Source organism: Panthera uncia (genome assembly GCF_023721935.1).
Source record: "Panthera uncia isolate 11264 chromosome B2 unlocalized genomic scaffold, Puncia_PCG_1.0 HiC_scaffold_24, whole genome shotgun sequence".
Classification (NCBI taxonomy): Eukaryota; Metazoa; Chordata; class Mammalia; order Carnivora; family Felidae; genus Panthera; species Panthera uncia.
The window spans coordinates 86,688,021-86,705,388 of record NW_026057580.1 but is presented as its reverse complement, the minus strand read 5'-3'; the positions used below and the strand labels follow the sequence as shown (position 1 = coordinate 86,705,388).

General features: G+C 39.8%; 1 protein-coding gene across 21 annotated transcripts in view; it reads left to right on the top strand.

The window, feature by feature from the left end:
- The window catches only part of EPB41L2 (erythrocyte membrane protein band 4.1 like 2), a 219,777-nt gene that overhangs the window by 179,218 nt on the left and 23,191 nt on the right, over window positions 1–17,368 (top strand). For 9 of the 21 annotated variants that reach the window (XM_049654346.1, XM_049654342.1, XM_049654345.1 and 6 more), the window contains 7 exons: window positions 2,963–3,025; window positions 4,974–5,120; window positions 6,490–6,591; window positions 12,343–12,396; window positions 12,604–13,170; window positions 15,091–15,213; window positions 16,948–17,046. In XM_049654346.1, the coding sequence (XP_049510303.1) occupies window positions 2,963–3,025; window positions 4,974–5,120; window positions 6,490–6,591; window positions 12,343–12,396; window positions 12,604–13,170; window positions 15,091–15,213; window positions 16,948–17,046 (1,155 nt within the window). Of the gene's footprint in view, window positions 1–2,962; window positions 3,026–4,973; window positions 5,121–6,489; window positions 6,592–12,342; window positions 12,397–12,603; window positions 13,171–15,090; window positions 15,214–16,947; window positions 17,047–17,368 lie in introns of those variants that run through there. The other 12 variants (XR_007462857.1, XR_007462856.1, XM_049654354.1 and 9 more) reach the window with 12 other exon arrangements.

Below are 17,368 nucleotides of genomic sequence, written 5' to 3'. Positions count from 1 at the left end.
CCACAGAGATTCTGAATTTGGGTACTTTTCCTTCAGGTTCTGCAAGTGCTTTCCGCCTAGCTTCCCCTCCCTTCTCGATGAAGACGGTTATCTTGCTTTCCCCAGCCTCCCCAAAGTCTGGGTCTCCTTCCTCCCCACTGATGTCCAGCACTACATTCCTATTACCTCCCCTTCATTCCTTCCTTCCCTCATCCTTATCTTTGGACTACTTCTCTCTGCTTCTCAGTCAGTGCCTTTTTCTCTCACCTTTTCCCTTCCTCTGGCTCTGTCCCTCTGCTATCTGGAGGCTAAAGCCACTTCCTTTAATGTTTCTTATGACTGTGACGTGAATGACAAAACAGAGGAAGAGGAAGCAGTTGCTGGCACTCCTACATAAGCTTGAGTTTGTGGGGCCAACAAAACTACACCTCATTTTATGTCTTCATAATGTAGAGTGTAAACATGTGCATAAATTTCACCACCGATTACCCTCAAAGTAGTATGAGCCACACATTTTCACATACAGTGTTTTAGTGCATGAGAAATACATGTAAATAAGCACGTGCCCTCCACTGATTTCCATAGACCAGGTCCACACATTCTAAGTTGAGAGCAAAGTTATGATAGGATGATTTTGTAAATATCTAGACCATGCTCGGTCTTTGTAAAAAATGTTTTAAATGTAAAAAAGAAGGAAACCTGTGTTCCCCTTAACAATCCATAATGGGGTCTGTTTGTTTTGCAGATATCAGTGCTGTTCCTTTAGGGTGGAAGCTGTTTTGATGTAGAACTTAGGACACAGTGGACATAACTGTCACTGATGTGTTTTAGTACAACTCCTTAGCATTGTTATTTCTCTTTAGAAAGCCAAGCTCGTTCTTCTTGCATTTATGAGGATGTATCTGTAACCTTTTACTCCTGACATTTATAGGCCTAATCTCAGAAATTCCCTGTCTCCCTATTATTGTACCGTTTGGGAACCAGATGAATTTCGGTTAGTTTTTGTTGTCGTGGTCATTGTTTTAACACTAAATCATGTAGTTCTATGAAAGGGTCAACTGTCAAGTATTTGTAAGGAAGATACTAGTTTCTTTTGAAGAAATACATATGAAGAATGAAACACAGCTCTTTGAAAATTCAGACGATTAGCCTTAAGGTTGGGCTTCTTAGCGTCCTTTTATTTAAAATTAGGTGTCTGGTTTGAGGGTTTTTATCCCTTTATAGGGCTACCACTGCACTACTAGGTTAGTACTAACGTGTGCGGTATGTTTTTGTTTTGCTAAATGTGGTCTGAAGACTTAGTGTCTCATGTCCTGTGGGTACTGTCCACAGAGTAGACCACAAAAATTTAGAGCACACTTGAAGAAGACTGTAAAGGTAATGCTATGATTAGGCATAGTGGGAGAAACCACTATTCTTAAAGGTTACCTGAAGAATGCCACAGATTGGCATTGTAGAGAATTAAATATTGACGAAGGAATTGGAAGATGATCCTTAATAGGTTGTTGGGTAGCTCTGTCTTCTATTTCCCTTCGGATAAAAAGATCCTCTGGACTCCCTGCTTACCTCAAAAATACTTGAATGGTTTGAAGAAAAGAAAAAAAAAAAGCATTTTGAACTCTCAGATTTGACACTATCATTCCAGTTAGGAAGAGAAGGAATATATATGATCCTGCTGTAATTAACATGTAAGGGTTAAACTGCTGTCTTTCGGTCTCCGAATCATTATTTTTGTTTCTTGCTATGCCTTTCCTTGAAGTCGGTAGTCATTTCTGTATTTATTTATTTATTTATTTAAATTTTTAAAATTTTATTTATTTAATACATTAATTTATGTATTGACATACAGTGTTCCATTAGTTTCAGGTGTATAACAATGATTTGACAGTTCTGTATGTTACTTAGTCCCCATCTGTCACCATATGACATTACTTGAGTATTATCGATGATATTCCCTATGCTGTGCTTTATCTCCATGAGTTAGATTCCATATGCTGTACTTTTTATCTCCATGAGTTAGTTTAGATTTACAGGTTTTTGGTTTTTTTTTTTTTTCCTTTTCTTGGGTCACTAGAGACTGAGAAGTGTCCAACATTAAAAAGTATTCTTATTTAAAGAATTTTATGAAAGAAAAGTGGCTATAAAATAGGAGTATTTTTAAGTACAATTTTAACATGCAAGTAGCAAAATAAGCCAGTTTTCTTCCCAAGGAAAGAAATCTATGTTAAAGAACTGAATAACAGGGTGAATATTTGTCCCCGATATAAAGTGAAAACGAAATTTTTACATCATTATACTTTGCCCTCATCACTCGTTGCTCTAGACCTTTCCAATGAGGACAGATGGAATTATGCCATTTTTACACTCTCATATTTTCATTTCTGAGTAAAAACATTCAAAAGGAGCACATAATCTAGGGACTGAGAAAGAGTGAAGCTTCCATCTTCCATTCCATCTTTGCAAAAAGGCCTAGTTCCACCATTTGTGCAACAATGTAGGTGAAGAAAGACCAAAGTGGCTTAATGTTCTGCATCTTCTGAGGGCCAAACAGTAAAGGTTGGTAATCGGTTCACCATTTCAGTTCCAATACAGCTTCTGTGCACCAATGTAGAGTTGCTACGATTACCCCCACCCCCTTCTTTCTGGCCATTTGCTGTATGACTTTCAGGTGAAGAGGAAAGAAGAGAAGACACAGCTGGAGGAGGTGGATATTTATTCCCCCTGAATTAAATACCTAGTGGCTGCTGTGCACCATTATTATGGTGTGTGTGTGTGTGTGTATGGGGTGGGGGGGCAGGTGTGTGATGCACTTCGGGGATGATCTGTGAGTTTTGCTTGTTGTGACTTTAGGTTCTTAAGATTTTTTATTCCACTTTTATGTTAATGTCTTGGACTAGCCAACTCTGGGTCATTTTTGGTGCTTGTCGACTGATACACTTATGTTTATTTGCCTTTTCCCCCTGTGTGTGATTTAATTTCACAGAAGAATTCCTTGAGAGTAGAAGGGGATAATATTTATGTCAGACATAGCAATTTAATGTTGGAGGTTTGTATAATTTAAGAAAACAACTCTGTCCTAATGGCTGCCAGGCTGCTGTGGACGGGAGGTCACGCACAGGCTGGCTGGCAACTTTCTTTAAGCACGGTGCATGGAATGCATGGGGGACACTTCAACTCGGGAGTGCATGTTACCAGTCCGATTTTGTTCCCTTAAAGTGGCTTAGGTACGAGTATATCTACGAGAAGTTCTCAAAGTGACAACTGGGAAAAAAAAGTTCTGTGTAATCAAATGAGTAAAATTTTTTATCTATTGCTCTTACTGAAGTTCTGCAGGTAAATCTGTTCTCTCCCTAATGGGTTACCTCCGGGGTATAGAATCCCAAGTAACACCCCGTCCTTAATATATATTCACCAGAACAGATATGTGTTGATCTGGCATTAAATGGCTTTAAATCTGTATTCGCAATTTGGGGGAGTGGGGGAGTTGCTAAAATCCATGCAATTAGGAATGTGGTCCACTTAAAGTATTACATTTGGAAAATATGTTAATGGATTGTTTTGATTAAAAAGAGAGTGGGAAAGAAAGGGGGGGGGGCAAAAAAAAAGAAAACCCAGGCAACCAATAAGGTATGTAAAATATATTCCCCGTGTCACACGAGAACGTGTTTCTGTTTTCCCCCTTATTTTATGGTAGTAAAATGGCGACGTATTCATTTGGAGAACTGCAATTCTCAGTAATCTGACTAATCTGGTTGCTTTTGGCAGCTTTGATAACTATTGGAAATGTGTTTTGCCTAACTTACTAAAATGCTCTGAACTGTAATATGTAACATTGCTTTGAACAAATGCAAGAAATGTGCCTGATCTCAAGCCACAGTCATTTTCCCATGCCATGCAAAGAGTTTTAGATGATCGTGAGTTTTTGCAAATGGCTACAGAAGCTCGTAGATGAGCTGTGATGCTTGTGCATGAATGTGGACTATCTAATGTTATCAGATGCATGACCTGTTCCTCTGGGAGTGCGATGAAAGCTATAATCCATGGGCGGCCCTGTGATTTTGAAATGTAAGAAAACATTTAAAATTCACTTAACACTGTTTCCTGGACGCTAGTTACCTTTTGTTCCCACAAATACAGTTTATCGGGGCCAACCTAAAACTTCCCACCAATACCATTTGTCAGGGCCTGCTCCAGTGCAAATTGACCTGGCGGTTTTTCTTGTAACTCTTTCTGAATAAGGACCATTTGGTATGTGGGGTGACTGGGCCTCACAATTGTGCTTGGCAAGCACATGAAACCGTATGGGAGGCTCACTCTTATAGAGAGGCTGAACAGAAGCAGCCTTTGGAAGCCATTATTTTTATTCCTTAACTGTTAAAAGCCATTGCTAGGATTTCCTGGAAAAAGTCAACCCTTGGTTTTCTCTTTCTCTCTCTCTCTCTTTTTTTTTTGTTTTTTTTTGATGATCTTGGTCTGGCTTTCCCATCAAGCCAAATGTGCTTCTGAGTACCTTTCTCTATTTTTTACTTGATTTACTATGTTCACAGAATGCAGCTGTAGTGATAGCCTTCATGAGACAGGTAAATTTGCAGGAACAAAGTCATAGGCTGCGTTTTAAGTCCAATTTTTAGGAAGAAGGTCATTAGCCATTTTTGAGTACCAGTAGTTCTATGACGTCCTTCTGATAATGTTAATAGTTATTTCTTTAAAAATTCTAAACAGAGAAGAAATTAGAACCTTTTAAAATGTGAACCATAAAAAAATTACACATTGGCTTTATTTTCCAATTTTGATGAACTCCTTATATTCATAGGTGATAATATGGCTTTTGAGACTTGGCATTTTTCTTGCTTTACTATGTTTTTTTAATCATAAGTTTGCTCTGTCTTATTTTTTGGTTTTTTTTATTTTTGTCCTGCTGGGTTTTTCTTTTTCTTTTTCTTCTTTTTTTTTCCTTTTGGATTTCCGCCCTTTATTACGTTACATATTGCTAGGACCTCGATAAGGCCCAGGAGGACATACTGAGACATCAGGCTAGCATTAGTGAACTCAAGCGCAATTTTATGGAATCCACACCTGAGCCGCGCCCTAATGAATGGGAAAAACGACGTATCACACCTCTGTCCCTACAGACACAAGGGGTATGTCACTAGCTCTTTGTTGGCTATATGTCTCATTCCAGCTCTTCAGTAAAACTCAGGTTGCTAATATACTATGTTGATTCTCAGGAAGTTAGAAAATGTTCTTTTTTTTTTTTTTTTTAATGTAATTGCTAACAACTTTTTAAATACTAAATATTAACAATGTAATACTTATTGACTTCGTTCTTAGTACATTGTATGATTTTTAAAATTTTTTTGAAAGTTGCAAAGTACTTTCACTATTTTTACTCAAGTAAATTAGTAGTAATGACATGTCATATTGGTGACTTAGAAACTGGCATTACTATGTTGCATTAAGGTTTTTTGTTATGAACGACTGAAATAAGAGTTTACTAAACAATAATTAATCATTAAAGGGGTGCAGGAATATAGATCATATTTAGAATGTTACAAGGTATTTACTGTGAGGGTAAAGTGTTAAACTTAGCTCTGAAAGCTGATGAGCTCTGTTGAAAGTTTGCAAAATGTTAATACGATTTAGTACTGAAGCTTCTTAGTAATGAAATGTAGACTAGTATTTTAAAAGGATTTTCAACTGTAACGTCTCTCCACACTCACTCTTTTTCTTTCCATGGTTTATGTCTCCCCACCACCAATATAAGTATTGCCTTTACAATATAGTCTCAATTTATTTCTCCATTCGTTTTTATCTACATCTCTTACTTTCTAATGCTCCAAAATCTGTTACCAACGAAAAACTTTCATGGACTCATTTATCATGTTTGAGGAAATTCTGATTATGCTATTTTAAATATGCTATTTTAAAAAGTCGTATAAAGGTGTTAGCTGACAATTTCATCTTTCCCCCTTTCCTTACAGCCCTCTCTTCTCCTTAATTCATCATCTATCTAGTCTGGCTTGAATTTTACCCAATGTGTATGCATTTGCGTTAGTCTCATGCTATTTTTACTCACTTTTTCTTAAGAAGGCAAAGCTGTTAGTTGCTTTAAATTTCCAAGTTTGTGACCATGACAGGAAACTAGTTCTACAAGAGCAGAAGCAGAAACCATTGCTGAACTGAAAAAAAAAAACAAAAACAAAAAACAACAACTTAGGGCAACATTAAGATTGAAAACACCAGAGGCTCATCAAGTTGTATATACAACAACTTAAATTGTTATTTTCAGATTTCCTGGAGCTATTAGTGCCCATGTGTCAGCAGTCAGCTCTAGAGTGTTGTGTTTTCTGGAGAAATCGTGTCTGATGACATGCTAAGGTTTTGTCCCCCTTTATGTGCCGCTTCATCTGGTTTGTCCTGCTGAGCCATACGGTTGTTTTATGTCTGTGTTGCTATAGATGTAATGTACTTGTCTTATCTGTTGATTATGTCTATTGTTTAAAACAATAGAGCAAAGGAGACCATCTTTTCAAGGATATTTTATCCGTGAAGGAGAAGCATCAGAGAGCGGCAACACGGACAGTTGAAGAAAAAGTCCAGGAGGCAGACAAGGTGTTCACCTTGCATCCTTGGATCTCCGCTTGCTTTTTCCCCTTTTCCTCGTACTTCTGTCCACGGCCATGGGATACTCCTTTTTTCTTATGTATCAACCGAAAATGTTTTTGAAAAAAAATTTTCAAGCATTCAAAAAATTTCATTTCTGTGCATAGAAAGAGGGGATCACTAGTGAGAAACAGCGCCCTGCAGGAGTACTTTATTTGGACATTCCACAACTTAAAAGGCAGACATATCAACCAGTTTGGGTGGTAGATGACCCCTGATTTTGATGTATGTGGCTGACAGTTGGGAAACCATGATCTCGTGTGAAAATGCACCGTTAGTACAACACTTGTGCACGCTGCGGTGGTGTTAAACTAACACATTACGTGTGAGGTAGGTTACTGTTTTACTAACGACCCTTGGAAGCCTTGTGGATTTTCATTTTTAAGCTTTTTAACGGGAGAAAAGATTTGGTGTCTTTGGTGCAGCCCCTCTGATCTCTGCGCTCCCTACATATATGAAATATCTGATACTACTTAAGGAAGTTAGCTTTCCATTGCTTTTACATTCTTAATCTTCTGTTTCTACTAATTTTGCTTAGCTGGCTGGCCATCTTGCTCCTTGCTGGGAATGTAGTGCTTAGAGTCCAGTGGGGGAGATAGGAGATCTGTTAATTAGGAATTAGAAACTCTAGGGTACTAAGAAATGAGTGTTAAGAAGATGAAATACAGTGTCGTGTTAGAAGGTGATCGGGAAGGCTGCTTTGCTCTTGTGCTCAGGAAGAGATGGCATTTGAGTTGAGACCTTAACGATGAGAAGGGGACAGACATGTGAAGATTCTTTTCATGTGTAAAGAAGAACAAACGCAATAGCCCCCAGACAGGAGCTAGTTTAAGGAACTGAAAGGCCAAAGGCCAAGGGCTTAGGAAAAGTCAGAGGTCAGAAGGTCACTCTGGATCTTAAGGACCACGCTGCCAATTTGGAATTCGAGTAGGAGTGATGGGAGGTCACTGGAGAGCTTTGGGCTGGGCAATAACCTAGTCCCACTTGCGGGACAGAGATCTCTCTGGTGCTGGATGAGGAATGGGGTCATAGGTGGGTGTGAGTGAGAGCAGAAATCAGCGAAAAGGAAAATGTGTTCCTGTTCCACAAAGTCTGATTTTGTTAATCAGTAGACCGTAGCATTCATCAGGACATACAGTGGGAGGAGGCAAAATAAATGGAAAATGAAGTCTTGCCCTAAAGGCATTAGAGGTGTAGCTGAGATGAAATATTTCCAGAGCACTGCAAATGAGAAAGATAATGTCATAAAGCTAAACCAAGTGGCATATTTATATACTTGAAAGGTTAACCTGAAATCCAAAGCCTGTCAGACTCTTCATGTAAAAATGACTTTAATATCATATGCTTTGAAATACTACATAGTTTTGAAAATTTATCCTCCAGAAGCGAGTCAGATGGCACCATCTGATCAACTTAAAATGATGTCCTTTGTACTTTTGGCAGTAGGAAACATTGGGATTTGGGTGAAGATGTTTAAAATTACTGTTTTCCTGCCTGTCATGGTTTTAGTATTGTACAATAGAAACCACGTGCAATAGAAATCATTCACTAATTGTTCTAGAACTTACATTAAAATGATCTTACGTGAAATTTCAATCTGGAATTGACCCTCTTCCACTCCCAAATGGTTTATTTATACTTGAAGTGTGTTTTTTTTTTTTTTCCTCTCTAGCACGTGCAGGAAAGTATATTCTTATTTGACATGTATGTGGATGGTTGTAACTGCAGTCATCCATCCACCCATTCATCCATTCACCCAACATTTATTGGCCACTTACATTGTAACCCCCATCCCCCACCAATAACATTTCACTACCATTAGTTGAAAGTGTGTGAGCAGTCAAGTGTACTGGAGTGTTTGGACTTTTAACAGAATATCTTTTCAATTTGTCTTTGCCACATCTTCATTTTGCTACTGATTTTGTAGGGTTTCTTGATTGTCTTTAAATTGTAATCCTTAATGAGTGTGAAATAAAAAGTTATGCAGAAGAGCCTTAATTTGACCAAATTTTCTAAATTTCTAGAATATGGATTTTAGAGATGAAAATAAAAACAGTTCTTGTCTAAAAATAAATACAGCAAGTTTTCAAAATGACTTCAATTTGAATATGATTTTGGGAGAAAGCTGGAAACCAAATCACTTAATGTAATACATTTGCATTTAGTAAATAACGATTATATATCCTCAGCTGTAAGAATTATATGCTTGTATAAAAAATTCTCATGAGTCCAGTAGAGATTCCATAGACTGTAGTTTTAAGGTACTTATGAAGATATTTTATTGAATAATTAAATGCATGGCACTTATTTGAACTCCCCAGTGCTCTCTTACTGGGAAGGACACTCTCTACCCACCCGACCCAGAGGGATGGTGTAACTACGGAGATTGTAATTAAGCTGAATTAACCTAGAAGATGTTTTTTCTCTCCTGAATATTGCAAGTGCTTCTGCACCACACCCACTTCATGTCATTGTCCCTACTCCTCACCCTTCTTAGTGTACTGTTTCAAGTGGCATCTCAGAAATGCCATTCATTCATTCATTCATTCATTCATCTTTAAGCTCTCGGAGCACTCAAGTTTTTGAGGAAGCATTCTTACACAATTTTGACGTTCACTTTATGGTGACTCTTTACTGTTGGCATTACAGGTACCCGGGACAGTCCCAGGCTTTCCTGTTGTGCCCTCACACAGGTTAGGGACTCCTGTTTAAGGACCACAGTGTGAACATTAAATGTGCCTTTGTGGTTTTTCAGGGACAGGTGATTTTCACGTCACTCCCTTGAATTTCCGCCTCTGAGTCTGTCTTCCTGTTGAGAATTTTTTTCTTTACCTGGTTCTTGCTGAACAAAGCAAAGCACTGTTTCTTCATTCCATGGCATATTTAGCGTGTCTAGGGATTTCCGTGGGTTGCTGTCAGAGCACACGTTGTACAGACCGTTCCTATGGTACGTCACCCTGGGGGAGCTAGCATGGGCAGGGAAGGCCGTGCACAAGATGGAATGTCAAGTGGACCTCAGAGAGATGACAAAATTAGCAGGGCCCAGGGAGGCAGGAGGGTGGGGGTCATTCAAGCTCTTACACAGGAATTCGTGTTGCAAGAGTAGGGGCCACCGAGGAGACCGTTCTGTACAGAAAGAGGCTGACGCCGAGTAGCTACTTCAGGAATATGTGAAAGTGTTCGGTGTGTGGGTAGATCGGTTGTGCTCAGTTTGTAAATAAAGCTTCAGTGATAAACCAAGGCATTTGAGCTGTTTCCCGTAGGTTAGAGCTATCAGAATCTCAGAGTGGAAAGCTGGCATTTAGGCAAAACGCCAACATATGCCTGCTCGAATCTCGCAGAACCCTCGCCTTTCTTTTAGTTTGTGCTGTTCTGTGATTCTTTCTTGTGTAACCTTTCCTTTCTTTCAATAGGTCACTGCTGTCTGTTCTGACTTATTGTTAATTCTTTGCTCTTCCTTTTCTGACCTCTCTAGAGCCTAGAAGAGGAGATAATGTCAATTTTGTTTAGTGAAAAGGGCTTTTCTGGTAGCATGAAAGCCACCTTCACCTCAGCCACCACTTGGACAGCAGAGGGCACTGTTGTGAGCTCTAATGCGCCTTCTGAAAAGCTTTCCTCCTCGCCCTTCTCACGGTTGCCAGAGGTGCATTTTACTTTGTTTCCCCTGTTTTCGAAAGCCACATATGAAAAGTGATTTTTATTTTTTGAATATTTAGGAACCCCTCTCTCCGGTGCTTTCATTGGTAAAATTAACTCTTCCTGGGAGAAACATTCAAGAAATAATGACTGAATTTGGACATGTGGGAAAACTGTACAGATTGGATGTTTCTCCTGCGGCTTTTGGTTCCCTGCCCACCCCCAAAATCTGCCTAAATTCAGAGAATCCTTTAAAACCACTAAGGAACAGAGTCTGAGTTGTTTTGTGAAAGGCAACCCTCAATCTAGTAGAAGCTAAGTATGTTCCGCAGAAAAGTTTTTAAAGCCTAAATGTCTTTCAGGCATCTTCTGATGGCTGATTATTTTTTACCATTCTGCTTATGTCCACAAATATGAAACGTTTGCCATTCTCAGTGAAATAATTATTTTCATTTTTTGGAATGACCCTAAGAGATTCCCTGAACTTGGGCAGAACTCATCTGGCTGTCTGGGGTTAAATAATAAATAATTTACTGACCTGGCATCACAATAATGGAATGTCTGCTTTAGAAATGTTCTGATCACTGGATATCTTTACTGATAAAGAAGTTTATAGTTACAGTTAAATGTTATTTATCAAAAGAGTTTCAGAGAGTTCCAGTTTAATATCTGAAACCTCTGGGTTTTCCATAAAGCTGGGAGGATATCTTTTTTTTTTATCTGTCAGTAACATAATTTTTACATGGCACTAATTTGGGGCAGTGAAAACATTTCCTTACTATGCATCTAAGAATAACAGCACGGATCAGAGAGAGTGAGTATATCCTGATAGGTGCTGTCAGAAGTGTGCCTTTTTAGGGCCTTTTGCTCATGGTTGTTGTCCACATCCCTGGTGCAGATAAATTTGGGATGCTGCTGTCTGTTCTAGGAAACGGCTCCAATCCAAGTAGTACCTTGGTAGCTTTGGAACGGGGTTCACGTCTGCCCCGATGGTTCAGAGGCGCACTGCCCTGCTCCATTCAGCATGGAGATACCATCTAAATAAGCAGGGCTACTGTCTCTAGCAGAATTACTTTTAAGTTAGATCACAGGCTATCATGTCACCTGAATGTTAAAAAGCCTAGCCAGGCTTCATTTTTGCCCATGCAGAGTAGCTGTCACCGCCGCCCCCCCCCCCCCCCATTTTAAAATAAGTTTCAGAAAAATTGTAAGCTTTGAAAACTCCTTTGTAAGAGTTTCTACACTGGTGATTATAGACCTTTATATCACTAATGTATTTGGTCAACAGGCACTTATTAAACATTTAGGTACTGTACTACTTAATTAGAGTAAATTTACTCCCAAGAAGTAGATGTCTGCAGGGGACAGGAATAAATATCTCCGATAATAAACTTGGTTCATTTTGGTTTCCAAAGATGCTAGTTGGAGAAGTTGAATTCTAAGAAAACACTTGGAGCCATCATTGACATCCACCCTAATGTTAAAATATCCCTTTTGCTAATCTATAATGTAGTTGGGGAGGTTAATAACCATTTCTGAAACGACAACATTTTTATGTTAATAGCTATGTGAGACCCACTATAATTTTGCCCATTATAGCTGTTTTTTAAAGGAGCCAGCAAAAAATAAAGGTGCCGTCTCATTAGTGCTATATTCATTTAGGAATCAGGGTTTCAGGCCAGGCTTCATAGTCAGATTAAAGTCAAAACTGTTTATTGAACAGGTTTTAGAAGTTTCACAATTTCCACTTTAAAGTAATCAGTGGGCTTTGGTACAATTCCGTTTTCCTCTCTACCTTTTCAACTAAATAAGTAGAGCTTACAGGTATAACCATAATAAAAAGCATTTTATTTCTTTGGGAGGACGCTGGCAATTTTGTGCTTTTGTTTCCTTTTGTAAGCTTTTTGCATTTGTGTGGATTGTCCTTCACGTGACCTTGAGCAAAGGTTTTTGTAGCTGTCGATTCTCGCTGTTCTGTCCTCGCGGTGTCAGATGTTTGTTTTGGTGGGTGTTGCGGTGTAAAACTTTATTGATTTGTGTCCTCGGTTGCTTTTTGTTCCGCAGAAACGCGCTCCCGAGTCAGAAGGGCCTTGCACTGGAGCCAGTGATGCTGCTAAGGTTCTCCCCTTTTCCATGTTAACACCATTGCCCGATGTTTCCGACTCCCCTCACGTTCTCCCCGCTTCCCTTTCAGTCAGCCATCATAATCATCTTTTGTTTCTCTCCATGCCATGAACCTACCATCAGCTAACTTTGGTTTCCGTCGTGCTTATTTATTCATATATTTTTGTTTCCCCTCATCCGTTTTTTTTTTTCCCCGTACAGAGTTCACATGAGACTCTGAATGTAGTGGAGGAGAAGCAGCAGGCAGAGGTTGGGAAAGACGAAAGAGTAATCACAGAAGAAATGAACGGTAAAGAGCTATCACCTGGGAGTGGTCCTGGGGAGACCCGTAAGGTGGAGCCTCTGACGCAGAAAGACTCCACCTCCCTGTCTTCTGAGAGCAGCAGCGGCAGCGAGAGCGAGGAGGAGGAAGACGTGGGCGAGTACCGGCCCCACCACCGTGTGACCCAGGGCACCATAAGGGAAGAGCAGGAGGAGTATGACGAAGAGGTGGAGGAAGAAGCCGGCCGAGCAGCCAAGGTAGTAGAGAGGGAGGAAGCAGTGCCAGAAGCCAGCCCAGGCAGACAAGCAGGTGCCAGTGTAAGCGCAGTAGAAACAGTGATCCGGGAGAAGGTAGTGGCCCCAAAGCTATCTGCAGAGAAGAGTGTAAACGAAGGCGCTATTAAGCAAGACATGAGCGAAGAAACAGAGGACGAGCAGCATAAAGTTAACGGAGAGGTGTCTCATGTTGACATTGATGTGTTGCCACAAATTATTTGTTGTTCCGAGGTAAATGGGAGACCCCGAGCGGGGAGCTAAACTCTAGAGCTGTTTCTCAGGTGGAGACCACCTGCCTTCCTCCTTCTCCTGCCCTCCCAATCCTCCTCGGGCTGTTTCCAGCGAGATTCCGGGCTTTGTCTCTCCTGGGAGGACGGGGGAAAGCACTACTTTGTTGATTCTCTGCCAGCTCGGTTCGTGGTTTCTGGCTTCTTTACTGCACCTGGACGCACCTGACAGAGTAAAACTTGCCTCCAACAGCCACACCATTCCCCCCCCCCCCCACCCCCCTTCTCGTTGCACATTTAAATTTTTCTTTGCATGTTTTGGATGTTTTCAACTGTTTGTCTTTAGTTGCACTGCTTCCTTGTGCTAAATGCCTTTTTCGTTGGTTTAATGAGAAAATTGTATCTGTATCGTTGACAAACGGTCGGTGTGAGTGTGTGTGCTGTTGTCATGATTGGGTTTGACCTTCTGGCTCGTTCTCCCTTCAACTTTAGATTTTTAGCGATGGCAACTGGTTCTGATTACCATGGTGCTCTTAGTTCAGCATCCGGCAGTGATGAAAAAACATTTCTCGAATACCGCTGTGATTGCTGGTTTTAGATTCCTGGGATTGTGTGGATCGGTGAAGAGCATTTTCTTTCCTTGTGGGCAGCCAGAGGCTAGACTGTTCGAGAGGAGGATCCTCTCCTCATTCTGTCCTGTCCTCCATTCTGGATGATTTGCAGGTTGATCATCTGTTTTGTCGATTATCTACATTGGATAGGAGTCTTTAACATTTTCTCTTCAAGAAAGAGAACTTTCCACACTCCTGGTAGATTAAGTCTTGGTCATGAGGTACAGTGTCTCTGAATTGAGAGTCGAAGTTACATTGAGGGAAGGTTTGCTACCATGAGACTTTCTCGATTCTAAAATTAAATGCCCACGATGTAGGCATTATCCATATTTGCTTTCTTTGATGGGCTGGAAAATAGTGAAGTGACTTTGTCTTGAAATAATTAATTGGATTTTTACTACGTTACTTGTCAACCTCCTGTTTCACTTCAGAGAAGACATTTCAAGAGCCTTCAAACACTCTTATTTTCTGCGTTTAATATACGGTTGTTCCTCTTTAAATAATTACATCTGGGAATTTTCTCTCAGAAAAAGAACTGTAGTATTTTGGTAGTAGTATGGTCTGGTGTTGTATTAAACATACATGCTCTGCAGACTACAATGCTAACAGGCCGTGACCCTGTTCTTTAATGTTTTAATTGTTCAGAGCCTTAATGCCATGTTGGCGGAGTAACTCCAGATATAATGTCTTAACTTATGTAACACAAAAGAAGCACCGCGAGTTTTAGACAAGTGTGATTGAAAAAAATCATACCTGAAGATATTCTTTCCGAAAGTGGAATATCTGTGTCAGTAGGATAGAAGAGTCCTTTTGGGGGGGAAGGGGCAACTCTTCATCTCCCTAGCTGATGTGGCCATTAAAGACAGCCTTCACATAAACCATGTGGTTCTTTAAAACGTAGTAAAAATTGAGACCTGTCACTTCACATAGTTCATTCCATTTTGCTTTCTGTTCCATTTTATGGTAACTTGCCCCAGAGCTAAAGTATATATTCCATGCCACATTTGACATGTAATTGGGACCATGGTAACTTGAAGTATACCATAATTTAGGGAGCCATTATGTTAGCTTATTCTTCATATATATATATATATATATATATATATATATGAAGAATACACACACACACACGCATGCATGCATCTACTATGATGTTTGAAGGAAAGTGTCTTTCTTTTGTATCTTTTGTTTACCTATACTCTTGTGCATGAGTGCGTGCTTGGATATTTTTTTCCAATTATTTTTGAAGGCTCCATTAAACACTTTTACTTCATTACCTCTAGAATTTACTTTTCCCTTCCTTTCCACCTCAGCCACCAGTGGTAAAAACAGAGATGGTAACAATTTCTGATGCCTCACAAAGGACAGAAATCTCCACCAAGGAAGTCCCTATTGTCCAAACTGAGACCAAAACCATCACATATGAGTCTCCACAGGTACAAAAACTCTAGATTTGGACTCTTTGACTTCTTTTTTCCTTTGTTTCTGTTTTCATTTGTCTTCCAGTTTACGTGTTTCTGACTTCAATGTAGCTTTCCGTATCCCCGGCTCATAACTGCGCTTCAACTACCTAACTTGCTATATTGCTTCTTAGATTGAGACCGAGAGCTGTAGTCACGTTGGTGATCCAGTAATTACAGGGGGAAGCATCCACACGATTATTTTAGGACAGGCAGTACCTGTCTTGTTCATATTATTATAAGTCATTTTGGGAGTCTTAACAAAGTTTATTGGATCTGATATAATTTGTGGATTGGTAGAAGTTAGGTTCCCCCCCCCGCCCCCACTCCGTGAAGATGGATCCAGTCATCCCATTCCTGCTTGCCAAGTCCACATACACATCTGAGCTTCTCCGTCACATGGGGTTATTTTCTGAAGACATGTTGTTGATCTTCTGTAAATATGATGCTCTGTGTCCAAATAATTACCAGATTTGTGTTTTTAATTTTAGGTAGCGATTTAGAAATTGATTCTGTAAAGACTTGAAATAAGCATTAAGATGTCTAACCATAATGGTAACAAAAAAGGGGAAAGTGTTCATCATATCAGAATGGAACTGTTTCTAAATTTGTACAACTACGTTCTCGACTGAGAAATTCGGTGTCCTTTGGTCGGATTGTACCATGGGGGAGGAGGGCAGATTATTGCCCTCTCTCAAAATATTTTTTGAAAGGTTTAATTTGAGTGTGTTTAAATATTCCTCAAAATTATTTTTAGATCTGTTATCCACATATGGGCATAGGTCCATATAAGCAAAAACAGGTTTCTTATGAATGGGTGTGGTAGGAGAGCATGTACTTGTGTGTCTGTAGTATAGTGAGTGGCCTAGTAAATACAGGTGCATGACCCAAGTGTGAGAGAAATTTTCCCATAACTTAGAAAGGCTCTGGGCTTTCTGGTTATTTCCTTGTGTCAGTGTCAGGAAGGGAGACCAGAATGGTGGTCATCACATATACTCATAGGCTATTCATTTGTTTCATATTTTTCCTGGTAAACTCTAGAACTTTCTACCATTTTTAGTATCAAAGGAAACAAGTTAAAACCTATTTAGATATATGCATGGGATTTATATATGATATAAATAGAGAACATGCAGGCATACGTGTTAAAATATACATACCCCTATATATGCTCATAACAAACGATTACAGGAACAATGTCATTTAGAACAATCTACTAGAGATAAGCAAATAACCAAATCACGTAGGTTTAGTCTATCCCAGTCAGGTTCTGTTGCTTCTTAAATAAGAAAACGTTTATCTGTTTTTACTGCCTGTGCTTAAAAAACAATGAACTCAGCACTTCTGGTCACTGTGGAAACTTCTCTGTCTGGTTCTCTAGTTTCTTTTTCTGTCTTCTGCAAAAGGCCTTCAGTCAAATTCTCTCCTGATTCCCTTGTAGCTTTCAGCCCCATTTTCTATGTGATTCTTCCTTTTTCTCCCTCCCAGGGTTTTGCTTCTCCACGTGCGTTTAGCCTTTGCGTTTACTCTGTTTGAATGCCAGCCAGCCTCCTGCTCAGTAAATCTACAAAATGTGGCAGATAACATTTCCTGCTGATCTGGAAGATTTCAAAAGATGCACATTCGATGGGCGAGGGGGGGGAAGCTCTTCTCTGACGACATAATGGAAATTAAGCATTACTTTGTATTTTTCCCCCTAACTGTCCAAAGATTGATGGCGGGGCTGGTGGTGACTCGGGGACGTTACTGACGGCACAGACCATCACATCTGAGTCCGTGTCGACGACGACGACAACACACATCACCAAGGTAAAGCAGCCCGTGGTGGTACATTGCAAACAGGATCTTTTCTGAATTGTTTCTTTGTTCCCATACACACTTCACAATAATACGCAGACAGTGCCAGTGGAGTAAAAATGCTTGGATTTAAAGTATCTGAGAAATTGGGCTCCATTGACAAATGTAGTTCTGTAAAGTACAAGGAGGTAAAAATATGTCCTGAATAACTATACATGAGACAGCTACAGGAGCAGAGAGAGAATGTGGTCCAAGTGGAGGCGTACGTTTGACAAGTACAAATCAACCCTCCTGACTGAAGCAAGTGAATGAAGACCCGTCATTCAAAATGTTC